We start from the raw sequence: 14,918 nt of genomic DNA on the forward strand, positions 1-14,918 counted from the left end.
AACATTTCATTAATTTAATCCTAATGCCTTGGCAAGGCAGACCAAATGATTTTGTGGGCCTTATATGGCCCAGGAGCTGCATGTGCCCCACCCCTAACGTTGAGAAAGTACAGAGGACCTATTTCTCAAGAGGATTCTCCAGGGAAGTCCAGTTTCTTGTCTGACAGGGAGACGTGACAGCGGTCTAGTGGATAGCACATTCACTAGGACCGTGGTCGGCAAACCGCGGCTCGCGAGCCATATGCGGCTCTTTGGCCCCTTGAGTGTGGCTCTTCCACAAAATACCACGGCCTGGGTGAGTCTATTTTGAAGAAGTGGCGTTAGAAGAAGTTTAAGTTTAAAAAAATTGGTTCTCAAAAGAAATTTCAATCGTTGTACTGTTGATATTTGGCTCTGTTCACTAATGAGTTTGCCGACCACTGACCTAGGAGTTTAGAAATTAGGAAACCCGAGATACAGACCCATAGGAACCCCCTTCTTCCCCCCATTTGTTCTGTTGCTCAGTATCTCCCCTCAGAATGTTCAAAACACAACTGTCTCTCTCCCTCAAACTTGCTCCTCCTCCTATGTTCCTGGCTCAGTATGATCCACCGGCATTCTCAGGGCTCTCTGGTTCCTTCTTCTTTTTTGAATCCTCACCCACAGATGTGTTTTCATTGATTTTTGGAGAGAGAGCAAGGGAGAGAGAGAAACATCGATTGGTTGCCTCCTGGACCCACCTCAACTGGGGATTGAGCCTGCAACCTAGGTATGTGCTCTGACCTGACGGGGAATGAAACCTGCAACCTTGTTGGTGTACGGGATGAGGCTCCAACCACTGAGCACCAGCCAGGGCTCTGGTTCCTCCTTCACCCATACGCCACCTCTTTCCCTCCATCTTTGCCGACTACCCTGGATCCTACTCAGGTAGCACCTCCTGCCTGCCTTTGAATCTCCACGGTTGCTCCACCTGAACTATTGCAATATTCGCTCGGCAAACACTCGCTGGGAGCATCCTGAGTGCCAGGCCCTGCGCTTGGCTCCGGGCAAAGGACAACACAATAGTGTCCGCCTTTATGGGGCTTTTTTTTTTTTTTTTTTTTTTTTTTTTTTTAAATATATTTTATTGATTTTTTACAGAGAGGAAGAGAGAGGGATAGAGAGCTAGAAACATCAATCAGCTGCCTCCTGCACACCCCCCACTGGGGACGTGCCCGCAACCAAGGTACATGCCCTTGACCGGAATCGAACCCGGGACCCCTGAGTCCGCAGGCCGATGCTCTATCCACTGAGCCAAACCGGTTTTGGCTTTATGGGGCTTTTATGTTCTAGTGGAGGAAAGCAGAGCAAACACCAGAAAACAGACAACAGTTATGAGCTACGCAGTTACTTTAAAGGAAACAAAACGGGGCTAGGGCCAAGAATAACAGGAGGTAGATGACTCACTGGTCTTATCTCTTCTATTCTAACCTCCCCCCCTCACATGGCCCCCACCTGTTCCTTCCCAGTGCCTCTCACCGGGCTTTCTCTAATTAGAATACCTTCCCTCTCTCCACTCCTCCCTGGCAACTCAAATGCCACTTCCTCATGAAACCTTGTGGGATGGATCCTTCCTACTCAGTGATTCTTTTCTTCTGGCATTGATCTCGCTCTACACAGTTATCTGCATATATGCCTCATACCCCCAAGAAGACTGGACGCTCGTGGAGGAATATCAGTTTTCCACACCTTTGTCTCTTCCCCACAGTGCCTTACCAGAGAAGAGATTTAAAAAGTGAATTCACCCCCCTCCCCGAGTGGGGCTAATGCCACTCCTGGCCCTAACCATTTCCTAGGGTTATTATGAAGATCAAATAACATTGAAGATGGGAAAGTGCTTTGGAAAAAAGGAAAGAAGGTCTATACAAACAGAAATGGCTTTGTAATCACAATTACGGCGAGCGCCGCACTGGGAACCTGCCCACACAGGAGCTGGCCTGGCCAACCCTCGGCCCAGGGAAGGACAAAGGCCGCTCATCATTTAAACAGCAACTTTGTAGGCTGTGGCCGCGACTTCGTGCCCTCTCCCTTTCTCTGTGGCCTATCTGTGATCACAAGATAAAACAAGTCACGCAGAAGCCAGGACTCTTCTGCAGAACTGAGTGGCCAGGAGCCAGAACACCTCGGTGGGAGCTCTAACTCTGCTACTTCCTTGCTTCCTCCAGCAAATTACTGCATCTCTCTGTTTTAATTTCCTCATGGGGTTGTTTATAAGGATTTAACGATTAAATACAATGCACGTAAGACAGCACTGAAACAATGGCCGGTACAACGTAAGCAAACAATCATCAAGTTATAGTGTCCACCCCACTTCCTGGTACAGGGCGTCGAAGGAGGTTCCTGGGAGCTAAGCTTTTTTTCTTTGTTGATTTGAAAGAGAGAGAGAGAGAGATCGCTCTGTTGTCCCACTTATTTATGCATTCATTGGTTGCTCCTTATATGTGCCCCGAGGATTGACGCCTCAACCTTAGTGTATGAGGACAATGCCCTAACCAACTGAGCTACCCAGCGGGGTCTGGGGAGCTAATCTTGATTGCTGGTGTTGTGTGGTTGTGCACAGAGACCATACAGGGGACATGGAAATGGGTCGGGGCTGGTGCAATGCGCAGGATGAGGCAGAGGTGTCTGAAGAGCCTCGAGTATGGCCGAACAATGTGAGGTTAGGTAGAGAGAGGTTGGCTGTTGGCTTACCGGTACTTAGGACCTCATTCGAGTGAGAGTGACTAGGGGGCTGAGCGGCACTAAAAATGAAACAGAAAGGCCTCCTCTCATTACTTTGGGCTTTCATCTGTGTAACTAATGAACACAGGTTGCGCGCATGTTCTCGGTGACACGAGGAGTGAACCCCAGGTACTCCGTTTCCCACACAACCTGGCGAGAAGCCAAGCGAGACAACAGTGACCGGACCAGTCATTCCCCACCTCCAGGGAAAGACAGAACCATCCCTTCTCCAAACCGCCCCTCCACAAAGGCATCTTCCGACAGGAAACCACCTGGGACACAATTAAGCAATACAGCGCGGCTGGGTCAGTCGAAAGTGGCCTGAAGGTAAACGCTGCCCACGCTGTTGCCCAGAGGGGACAGATGGCAACACAGGGAAATGCCGTATGTGGCATTAGTTGGGGGGAGGGGAAAGCGGCCTACAGAGGCCTCTCTGAAGGAACGGCTTTTCCTCCAAGAGCTTTGGGCGGGAGGCCATCAAAGCAAGCTGTAGATGCTCCTCCCGGGAAACCCTCAAAAGGAGGCTCTGACTGTCAGCTTAGGTAGGTGGCTGAGGGGTCCCTCTTAGATGCCCCGAGTAGACCAGAGCCTTGCCTCGGAGATGTCAGGAATGCGGTCTCCAATGCAAATAAAGACTGCATTGTAGACACAGTGCTGGCGTGTGTCCAAACCCTCCCTCGTGTCCTTTGAGTCACTTGGAAATGGTTAACAACCGGGCTGAGCACCTGGGCTGATTACCCCCGAAGGGGATTTCCACACCGTGTGTTGTACAACCAGCTCTTCCCTTTCCGAGGCGGCCCAGTCCCACCCTCTCTGAAGCGAGCCCTGAAGATTCCACGTTTTCTAACTTCGGCTCCAGGCTTTCCAAGTGAGAGCGGTAACTGCTGCGGACACAAAGGAACAAGGAGCCAAGCAACCTTGTGCTTTTTCAAGTTTGTTTTGAATGAAGAGGAGCAGATGTCCAACGTTTCAAAAAGCCGCACATTTGTGGATTTGGCTGACAAACCCTCTACCCTGCATTCGTTTCTGTTCCCACATAGTCAGCCAGCCACTCACAACTGACTCACTCTCTCGGGGCCACAGTTTGGGCCGGTCTCCCAACGACAGAATTAGAATCTCAGATCTCAAATGAATCCAGGGTGTTTGGGTGGAGAGCGGGGGCCAGCTAAAACAATGTTGTGTGTGTGTTTAATTTAGTAGTATCAACACCCACACAGCAAACTGCAAGGCCAGTCGGTCAAAGAGAATGAGCAAACAGTTGGCACCTGCCTATCCCAGCACCAAGCAATTCTAAAGGCCATGAGTAAGCATCTGCCCAGAACAGGTTTTTGTTACAATCCCTCTCGTGAGCACAGGGCAAATATGCAAATACATGTAGCTTATTTGCTGCAATCCAAGGCCTCACCCCCAAGGCAAACGCGTTACCTCAGGTGAACTCGTGGCCTTGTTGGGAAGGGAGGGACAGGAACCCAAGCCCCTGACGACCAGACACTAATGACTCAGCTGCTTCTAGAATTTTAAAGTACATTATGTGCTTTCTTGTTGCCTTCGACAATAAAGGAACAAAACACTTCGGATGCCAGTTTGGTGCAGCATTTCATTTACCGTGTTTTGTGGAAGGCGGAAAAGCTCTGATCAATGCGAGTTAGAGATGGAAAGTTACTTGGCTTTAAAAAATGGCTATTCAACTCCTGATTAATGTGCTCCTTTTGTGAGCACATTAATAACTAGTTATTAATGAATAAAATAAACAAATTTTTGTGTTTTTCTAGCAGAAATGAGACTTTGAGGCCTATCGAGGAAGATCTCGCCGGCCACCGAGCCAAATTTTAAAAAACCCTGTTTAAAACCTATTTACACCCATCAAATCTCGTTAATCTAGGTGGAGTTGCTAACAAGGAACTAAAAGCTGGTACTCCTCCCCCCCTAACTTCCAGATTTATTAGGATTAACTATCTTTATAATAAAAATAAATAAGCTGTCAACATTTACTTATAAGGCGGGAGGGTTAGGAAAGTTATTTTCAATGATTTCACAGTATATTTGTGTATTGGTGCTTTGTACTTTATCTAGGCTAGCTGGGGGCCTATTTTCAGATTTTAAAAGGTTTTTGTCTTGTTAATCAAGTTTTAGTTCACTAATTTGTGTTTTTCTCTTTAATCTGTACCTTGGATTTAACTTCTTTAGACAGAGTATATGTACTCCAAAACAAGGGTGCATGTACTGAAAACATTTAAAAAAGTTTTTGGAGTAAGTGGAATGTTGTAAAATTCTTGCATGTGTATCAAATACTATCTTTGATAAATTAAAAATTGGGGACATACATTTATGGCAGTATTTTACATTTTATCTAATTTAATCCTTCAGTCAACCTGACTACCTATATATTTCTTAATAGATGAAATCTAGGCCGAGTTAAAAACTTTCTTAAAGTAGATGAGTCTCACGGAAGCTACAGGGACAGCACATGGGCTGAGCTTGTTTGTACAGGAGCACTTGCTGCTACAGACACTGAATTAACCAGTGCGTTCCAGAAACTTCCCCCAGCACCGTCTTTTCCTGGATTTCTAGAGAATGGGAAGAGTGGCCATTATACACATGAAAGTAAAACTCTCCCCTGCTTTCAAGCCCCACACTCCAGAGGCTGTTCTCAGAGAGAACACAGAAACCACCGCGGGAGGTTTGGAGGGAGGCGCTCCTCAGTGTGAACTGCTGATGCACGGCATTGGGCTGGATTGTACTCCTTGGCAGTCACTGAGTTGAGAAGTGATTTAACATTGCAGATATTAAAGGCACAAAATGAGGCTTAAACAAAATAGAGATGGAATCAGAATTCCCAGGCCCTTTTTCTTTATTTGCAGTAATATCAAACATCCATTTACAACGTTTCTGGTCTCTCACCAGCTGGAATGAACTAGGCATGTCTCTGGGATCATGTAGTTGTTTGCATCCACTTCTGATCTAAGAAAGGAACAAACACACACGGGACAGAAGGCCAGCAGGACCTCGGGGGCGCCACGCCTGAGCACACAGTGAGGAAAGCAGAGTTGCTCTTTATTCGAGAGAGCGAACCAACTGTCACCCTTAAGTCAGACCTTCAGCCTAAGACAGCACATTTTTCTAATACCCAACCCTGAAATAAACTGACCAACAAAGCCCAAAGGTTTAGTACAAGTGGCACCACTCATATTTGCTTTCCTCTTTTCTCTCTTTAGACAAACACAAAGGAAAATGCAGGAAACAGATGAAACACAACCAGAAGCCGACTTAGAAACTTACACTAACCCTAAAGAACCTAAAAATTATGATTTTAATGTGCATCTGTTTAAAGCCTTTGGGCACTGCTCTTCAAGTAAGGTAAACACTCACACTGCTAGGAAGTCCCTGGATGGAAAAAAATGATCAATAACCTTTTCAAAACCCACCAGGCAGGCTGCTTATGCTTGATTTACTTAGCTGTGGTCACGGAGACTATCCCAATTTTCCCATAAAGTCCTTCTGACTATGCAATATCATGGCATAAAAGACTCAAAGTGCCACTAAACATAAGGACAGAGGTTTTTGTTTATCATTAACCATGACTTTGGGTAATGTTTGAATGGGAACATTTGATATGGATGGTCAGATGAAAGATACCAAAATGTCAGACAGCCCATCGACTGCTGTTGCCATGAGATTCAACAGTCAACATCAGTCTGATAAGCTACCCGACAAGGTGGTACGGCCATGGAGATGTCACGACGGGAGGCACAACAAGCAGACAGGCAGGCAGGATTTGATCAAACAAACCAGGCATTTCTGGCCCGTTGAGATTTAAACCCAATTCTATTCTCAACACAATGTCAGTACCAATTTTCCTAAAGGAAGAAAGTGAAATTGTTTATTTCCCTCTCAAGCAAAACAAAATGATCAAGTTCAACTTGAAACATCCCAAAGGAAAAACACATAAGAACAAAACTGAAAAGGACAATAAAATTAAGATACATATAAAAGAAAATTTCTGTTAAAACAGAGTACATGCTGAGCTAAAATTAACACACGAGAAAAGTGTAGTTTTTTTTTAATGAGTTATTTCTCTCTCCCGTGTTCTTTGACTTGCATACTACCATCTCTACTGCTTTCACAATCCAAGAAATCCCCTCATGACACCCGTCCTCACGGCACCATCTCGCCGGGGTACAGCTGGCTGTCCAATTCCAGCAACAAAAATCGGTGCTGTCTCTTTTCATGCAAATAAGCAAAAGCGTAAGAAATTACGGTTGTAGGTGGATTTGGCAAGGCTGCTGTTCAGCTGGTAGAAGCTACTAGGAAGTAAAAAATCAAAACGCTCAAGAAAACCAACACAATTTTGGAATGATCAAAGAGGTCTTTATAAAGATTTTTCATGACTTCATTCTAAATATACAGAATAAAAAATGGTGTCAGCTCATTCGTGAGACACCAACCAGATTTTCCTTATACTGTCTCAAAATTTTAAAGATCAATTTCCCAACAGGGTGTGCAACGCATCATAAAATGGCTTTTTTTTTTTTGGTAGGTGGGAGAGGAAGGGCTGGGCAGGATGGCATATTAAATTGTACCATGATAGACATGCAAGACTGTTATCCCATCTAATACTTATATACATTTTGATGATTTAGAAAAACAAAGCAGTCATTTGTGACAAGCTTAAAAAGCCTGACATAGTTAACATACTTAGGAACTTTTTTTTATGGTGTCTGGAATTCTTTAATTGTACTATGTGGGCCTTTTGAAAGTAACAAATAGAAGGCCAGTTTCTGTTAAGTTTGCTGCTGAACATCCCATTTCACCCTCAAAAAATACAACTTGAACTGAATTGAGGGTGGATACCTTACCTTAACACACAAAGGAAAAGTATGTCAGTGCAAAATATGGACTAAACTGTTTTCAGGGGGAAAAAAGTTAAATCGAAACAGGATGGAAAAGGGAAGTTTTTTTCCGGGTTTGGAGTCCTCCCAATTAAGGCAGAACCCATCCATTCTAGTTCCTGCTGTTAAAAACTTTTCCTGCTTATTTAGTTTTCTCCTCTGATTTTATCCGCTGCTGGATTCTTTTGGCATAACTTTGTGCCATGGAGTTAATGATGGACAGGATGAAGTAACACACCATTGCAATCACCAACTTCTCGAACATCCAGGACAACCAGTTTTCTCCCTGCAGGAAGAAATGCAGAATAAGCCACAAGAAACACTTCATCATTTCAGTAGTAAAACAGGGGTCATCTACACTGTTTTAGGAAAACTAATGAGACCGTGGAAGCCTATAACCTAGAAATTCTGAACAATTAAGATGAAAAGTCTCATGTCTCTAGCTACCCTGAAATAAGACATTTGGGCCCTTTTACACCCAGTTATTAAGATTTCACTCTGTTGGCTGTAAAGTCCATGTTGATGCAAATGGTTCAGAATGGGGCGGCCGTGAGGCCATCCCTTATCTCTTTCTACCTAAGAATAAAGTCTGCAGACACTTGTACAGGGCAATGTCAAAAGAGTTATATATTCTTGTTCCAGGATTGGGAGCAGCTTTTAAAACATAAATGTTATCTATTTCTGAAATCATGTTTGGTCAATTGAGGGCAGCACAGGGCCGCATAGAGTATTGGGCCGCCCAAACCCAACCAACCAAACAGCCCAAACAACTCGGCTGTGCTTCCTTCAAGCTTCCCACCGCAGGCTGCTGCTTACGCATCTTCTAGTCGTTTCCCTTTGTCACAGGACTACTCACAGAAGAGGCTTAGTTTAAATGAAAGGTTTTATGTTCAGCTATAGCAAGAGCCTTGGTTTATTAAAAAATGATTATTTTCCCACCTCTGAAAAGAAAAATAGTGCAAAAATGAAGGGAGATATTCCAGTGACCTCAGTTTTGTTAAGCTATAAATGTCAACTTTTAAATCCATTCAGAAAGTATACTTGCTAATAAATAATATGAGATCAAGGCAATAACTCATTCTACATAACAGATCTATTATTTTCCACTAGCCCTACCCTTGACTTTGGGAGAGGTACAAAACAGAAGTTACATGTTCCGATTTAGACAAATTTCCCAGTAGAGTCCATGGAGCCTCAAGGCCTGTGAGGGAAGACTTGCAAACAAGCCTCACCCTATTTGTGCCTATGCAGTGACCCCGGGAGCGTGATTCCAGCCCGACACGGTGGGAGGAGAGGGGGGGGTCTCACCTGTGGTGTGCCCATTTCACTCCTGTGGTGAAGCTTCTGCCGCTGGGCCTCCAGGTATTCCTGGAATGGCTTCTGCAGAGATGGACCTATGCCGGGGACAGCACTGGAGGCGGGGACAATACCCCAAGGAAAAAGGTACATTTGGGAAGAAAAGAAGGAAAAATGTTAAGGAAAAATCCACTTACCGCCTGGATTCAAAAAGCAGGGGTTGGTAGAAAGAAAAAAAAAGTAAAACTATCAGCAGAGCTGGTGAAGTCTTGAGAACTCTAACAAGCCCATAAAGGAGAAAAATCTCTCCCACCAACAAGTCTGGGAGAGAGCAGGAGCTCAGCTCCTTGCTTCTCGCAGAAGAGTTCATCCTCAGAGTGAGGCCGGCTCAGCTGAGGCTGCTCACTGGTGTGGCACAAAGAATAAAATGAATGACTTCTGAGAAGTCCCACATTTATCACCACCAGTTCCTGTAAGAACTGGTTTGAACCGATTAATAAGGAAATGACTTATGCTTGTGTCATCCCTAGTTGAAAAAGAAACTGCCCGCCCTCTCTCTGACTTGTCCCATCTTCTCAGAGGGGCGGTGCTTTCCCAATCTAAGTCCTTATTAGGACAATCTGTGCGTCATCCCTTCCCAAAAAGGACGCGTTAGCAAATGGGGGGCACCTCCCACTAGCCAGAAGTCAGTGATTAACAAGGGAACAAAGAAGGAACTAGGAACCTGGAGTCACTTCATGGTTTGTGGGAGAAGGTTTGCACAGACACTGCGGCACATCACTACACAACTTGTTCTCAGATGATTGGGACAGCGATCTCTGCTAGGTTTATGTGCTCGGAGCTCCCTCTCACCCAGAATCAGGGGAGGCAGTGCAGTTAAACCGGTTTGGTGACTGGAGCTACCGGACTCCCGTTTTAGAAATGCTTGCAGGCGGGTTTTAAAATGGTAACTTGGGGCAACTTAGAAAACCAAACATCTCTGTTTTCTGCCCCCTTGATTTTCCCATCAGTCTAATAGGCTAAAAGGTAAACGAACCCAATCTCTTTCCCGGGCCAGCAAAAGGTATTTCAACATGTGCCTAATGCGCTCCCTTTTCAGCAACTATTAGATTAACTTCACCTAATTTCTAGAACAATTCAATTGCTGCTTTCCGTAATAAAAAGCAGAGGAATAAAGGAAGATAAATTTTTTGCTGTTATATTTACCGGAAGCTAACAAATATATAACTCCTGGCTGACACTTTTCTTTAATCCTTTTAATTATAAACCACCAAACACTTAATGAAGTCCTTATTTGTGTCCAACACTGTAATTGGTGCTATGGGGTAGGGGGTGGGGGTAGGGGGAGAAGTAGTCCATGCCCACAAGAGACTTAAAATCATTATGGGGATTCAACACACACACACACACACACACACACACACACACACACACACACACACACACTGATTTGGGAACAAAAGAATTTACAAATCAATACTTAATTTTTTTGGGTACAGAGACATATTCCAAAGGAACTGGAAGGAGAGCGACTGGTGTGGGGGTGAAGCTGTCCTTTGCGAATACTGAAGGATGGGAAATAAACCCTGAAATGGCATATGCAGTAGAGGCTCCGGCTGCACTGATTAGACCAGGAGATCCACACTGAGGTGGAGAAGGGCGAAGTCTCCCAACCTACAGTCCCAGTCTCTCTCTCACTGACTTTTTAAAAGCTGAATTTATTGGGGTGACACTAGTTATTAAAATTACATAGGTTTAAGGGATATGATTCTATACTATAGCATCTGTATATTGTATCATGTGTCCACTCTCATTGACTTTCAAGTGGCCTTGCACTAGTGGGATAAACCAGAAGAGCTGAGTCTGAGCTATGTTCCTGTTTATTACTGCTGATTCTGACTAGAACGGGGCAACAACAGTACTACAAACTTTCTCTTTAAAAGAGAGATTTTCCTTGGGTAATTCTTTATATAATGCATAAGGGAATGCAAATACCTCACTATTTACACTTGAAACAAACCACATGAATATAAAAGAGAACAATTCTAGTGAAATACACACAGACTGGCTTTGAGGACTGCAGATTTACAAGACATTTCCTTCAGAAATCGAATCATTCACACTTAATACCTATGTCATTATTTTAAATTCCCAAGGATAGCAGAGTCAAGTCATTAATTTTTTAAAATGTGATAAAAACTCTTTCATTTAGAAAGGCTGAAATGATTGTATGCTAATTTATTAAACAGCTAGGGTGTATAAGAAATGGCTTGAAAATTCCCTTTTTGATGTCCTCCAGGTGCTGGATTCCATTACATGTGTCTTTTTTACAAAATTATTTTTAATATACCCTTATTGATCTTCGAGAGAGAGAGAGAGACAGGGGAGAGAGACAGAGAGATAGAAACATCAGTTGCTTCCTACCTCCCCACCTCTCCCCCCGACTGGGCATGTGCCCTGACCAGGAATCGAACCTATGACCTCTTGGTTCACGGGTCGACACTCAATCACTGAGCCACACCGGCTGGGCCATTACATGTGCTTTGGTCTTTCTTCAGACCTCTACCTTCAGAATGGAAGTGAGCACAAATATGGTTTACAATTTGCCTCAAATCACACTTGGGCTCCAGGGTCAAGTAATTATTTACAGAGAAAATTAAGATTAATTTTTCAAGTTGCTATGGTATTACAATGCTTTGGAGAGTTTTTGGTGGTGGGGTGGGAGCTGCAGTTTCTCATAAGAGACTAGGAAAATAGTTGAAAATAGAGAAATTAAAAGTTTTCATTGCAACATATTAATCAACATTATCATGAACAGATACCACATGATCTGAATAAACCTAAAAAAAGTTAACATATTTTGGTTTTAAGTGTTATATAAACAATTATCAGATTCCTCTTAATTCATTTTATATATTAATCAAAATTTTAGTTTTATTTTCATTTCTCTATCTCTACAAACCATGGCGTAGAGCAGATGCCTAAGCTTATACAAAGCACTCTTCTACTAGAGTTTTTTTTAACACTACAACTATTTTAGTAATGGACTAGATAAAAATTGAAACCACAGCTGTCACTATTAACATGCATTTAAGACAAATAATAATGCCAGCCTACAGCTTCATCTTTCCAGTTATAGTCAAGCAGCAGACAAAAGTGAGAGTCCATTCTGACATTTAAGGTTAAAGGTTGATTTAAGGCATATATGGGGGCGGCAGCTGGAGGAGTAACCTGCACCACAGTTGGGTGGTTTTTTGTAGTTGGCTTAGGAAATAGCTTAAATGCCACCCCCTGAAAGCCGTTACACTCAGAGGCCCTGTGCACCTGGCTGGGAACTCTCATCCCAGCCCACAGTGAGTGGGAAGTCCTTTGTGTAGTGAGTAAATTCAAAGTTCTTACAGTTTTGTGATTCAGAAGAATATATAATAGAAGGAGAGCCAACACACAGACCTATTTTACAGTCAACTGTTGGACTAGAAATATGCTTCACTTAGCCTTATAAATAGCCAATTTCTCTCTGTGAGGAAGCTGTAAATAAAGGAAAAAGAAAAGAAACACAGAAATTGATCTCATCTGCTTATCCTTGCTATAGACCTTCAACATGGAGGGTAGAAAAGCTTTGTGATAGCAATATCTTGGAAATTTATATTCCAGGCACACACATTTTTCAGATAATATAACTCATTAAAAACCAAATTTCCAACAAATTAATCTGATGGCAGTTTTTGAACTTTTGTTATGGATTTTAATAAAGGAAAAGTAAAACACACACACACACACACACACACACACACACACACAAAAACAAAACAAAACAAAAAAAAACTGAATAAAATGCAAACAAAAGCCCAGGAAAAAAGTAAAGGAAAAAACCACAGAAGTCCAAACCCACCCAGAGCTCAGAAGTGGCTTCGTGGGAACAGTATTTTGCTGTGCTTGACATACCTAAGGATGTGTTAAAACAGAAACAAGACTAACTTCTTCACAAAATTCTGTCAAGGGCCCTGATTGAATATGCAAACAAAAGCTATTATTTTTGCAGTTTTTAATACATATATGACTCTGTTTCTGGAAATCACTTATCCGATAAGAAATCTTTTTTTTAAATATATATTTATATTGGTTTCAGAGAGGAAGGGAGAGGGAGAGAGAGAGAAACATCAATGATGACAGAGAATCATTGATCAGCCGCCTCCTGCACGTCCCACACTGGGGATCAAGCCCAAAATCTGGCATGTGCCCTGACTGGGAATTGAACCATGACCTCCTAGTTCATAGGTTGACGCTCAACCACTGAACCACACCAGCTGGGCAGAAATCTGTACTTTTAATTCTCCCCATATTGGTCCATTAGGAAGGTCTGCATTATTCTCTGTACCCACAAAACTCAGAAAACCTTCCAGAGGAAGATCACAATCGGCAGAGGCTGCATGGAGAGTGGGTGGTGTGATTACTCTAGTTTTTCCACAAAGCTTAAATTTTCATTTGTTGGTTAGTCCTAAGCACACACCCATTCCAAAAATTCATTCCTCCTGTTTTCAAGAGACTCCTTTCAAATTGTGTAACTCTCAAACTGGTTCACCAGATATACTAGCAAGCAACACACCATGTGATTTACTTTGAATCTCTTTTTCATCGTAGAGATAGCCATCAACTTGGAACTTGCTATTGGAAGACCTGAAATTTTCCCGTCCCTGATTCTGATTCTGTTCGGATTTTTCCAGCCAGGTGTGTACTTTGTTACTATGTGTCATCATAAAACTGGGCACAGTGCTTAATAACATAGAAATAACATGATCTTAAAAAAATGGATTTGTCTTATGGTTTAGCTCTATTTACCCAGGGCCTATATAAAAGTTAAGCAGTTGAAATGCCTAAGAGAATTAAATGGGAATTAATAAAGAAAATTTTTATTTAATACAGGCTTTGTTCCTTTCTTAACCACTTTTTTGAAGATTTTAGCATTAATGTGATCATGTACGTTTCACTGGCTTTCCAGAAAACATACTGTCTGATATGGGTTCTTAGTAAGGCTGTAGGGTAATGAGCCTTTACCTTTCTTAGAAGAAAGTATGGGCACAATGGTTTTTTACCTTTGGTTCGCTGTGAAGTACTTTGAGGCTAATTTATGTAACATACCTCTGATGATGAATCATATTGTCTAGGCTAGGGCAGCGATTTTCAACCGGTGTGCTGCAAGCATTTTTAAAACATGCAGTACATGACTAGTCAAGTCAGGGGCACTGACCTCTTTTAAACCCTTAGATTGTCAAATAAAAAAATGACAACAACTAACACAACAATAGCTGTCCAGTGTGAATGAGTCAAAATTATATCAATTTTTTGGTTGTCATTAATCCTCACTGGAGGACATTTTCCCACTGATATTTAGAGAGAGACGAGAGGAAGAGAGGGAGGGAGGGAGGTAGAGAGGGAGGGAGGAAGGGGGGAAGAGAGAGAGAGAGAGAGAGAGAGAGAGAGAGAGAGAGAGAGAGAGAGAGAGAGGTGAGAGAGGCACATGGACTGGTTGCCTCCCATGTATACCCCGAACGACTGGGCTGGGGATTGAGCCTGCAACTGAAGTATGTGCCCTTGACGGGAATTGAACCTGGGACCCTTCAGTCCAACGGTCAATGCTCCAACCACTGAAAAAAAAAATATTTTTTTGGTGTGCTGCAGAATTTTATTTTATTTTTTCAGAATTTTAGTAATTAGTTTAAGTGTGCCATGAGATGAAAAAAGGTTGAAAATCGATGGACTCAGGTGTGATTAAACCTTTGAAAACTTAAAAATATGAGAAAATGCTTTTAGAATAAGATTCAAGGCAGGAATAGTATAAAAAGAAAGGAAGGAGAGGATTTAATCAATTCTCCTGCTGCTATAATTCAGAAAGCATAACAGAGATCTTTTAAAGTAGACTACCGATGATGATTGGTACTTTTTTTTAAAAAAAATATATTTTATTGATTTTTTACAGAGAGGAAGGGAGAGGGA

At 42.7% G+C, this 14,918-nt stretch overlaps 1 protein-coding gene and 1 non-coding gene across 2 annotated transcripts in view; both read right to left on the reverse strand.

Moving 5' to 3' along the window:
• Nucleotides 1–6,375: 6,375 nt before the first annotated feature.
• MIR21 (microRNA mir-21) lies at nucleotides 6,376–6,455 on the reverse strand. The gene has a single exon (NR_129226.2). It is a non-coding gene; the product is annotated as a microRNA mir-21 (primary transcript).
• A 150-nt stretch (nucleotides 6,456–6,605) lies between these two features.
• The window catches only part of VMP1 (vacuole membrane protein 1), a 107,287-nt gene continuing 98,974 nt past the window's right edge, over nucleotides 6,606–14,918 (reverse strand). The window contains exons 11-12 of the mRNA XM_054709040.1: nucleotides 8,937–9,039; nucleotides 6,606–7,914 (exon numbers count right to left, since the gene is read on the reverse strand). Coding sequence (XP_054565015.1) covers nucleotides 7,771–7,914; nucleotides 8,937–9,039 — 247 coding nt within the window. The 3' untranslated portion in view covers nucleotides 6,606–7,770. The remainder of the gene's footprint in view (nucleotides 7,915–8,936; nucleotides 9,040–14,918) is intronic.

The sequence above is a fragment of the Eptesicus fuscus genome, chromosome 20 (assembly GCF_027574615.1).
Source record: "Eptesicus fuscus isolate TK198812 chromosome 20, DD_ASM_mEF_20220401, whole genome shotgun sequence".
NCBI classification, from domain to species: domain Eukaryota; kingdom Metazoa; phylum Chordata; class Mammalia; order Chiroptera; family Vespertilionidae; genus Eptesicus; species Eptesicus fuscus.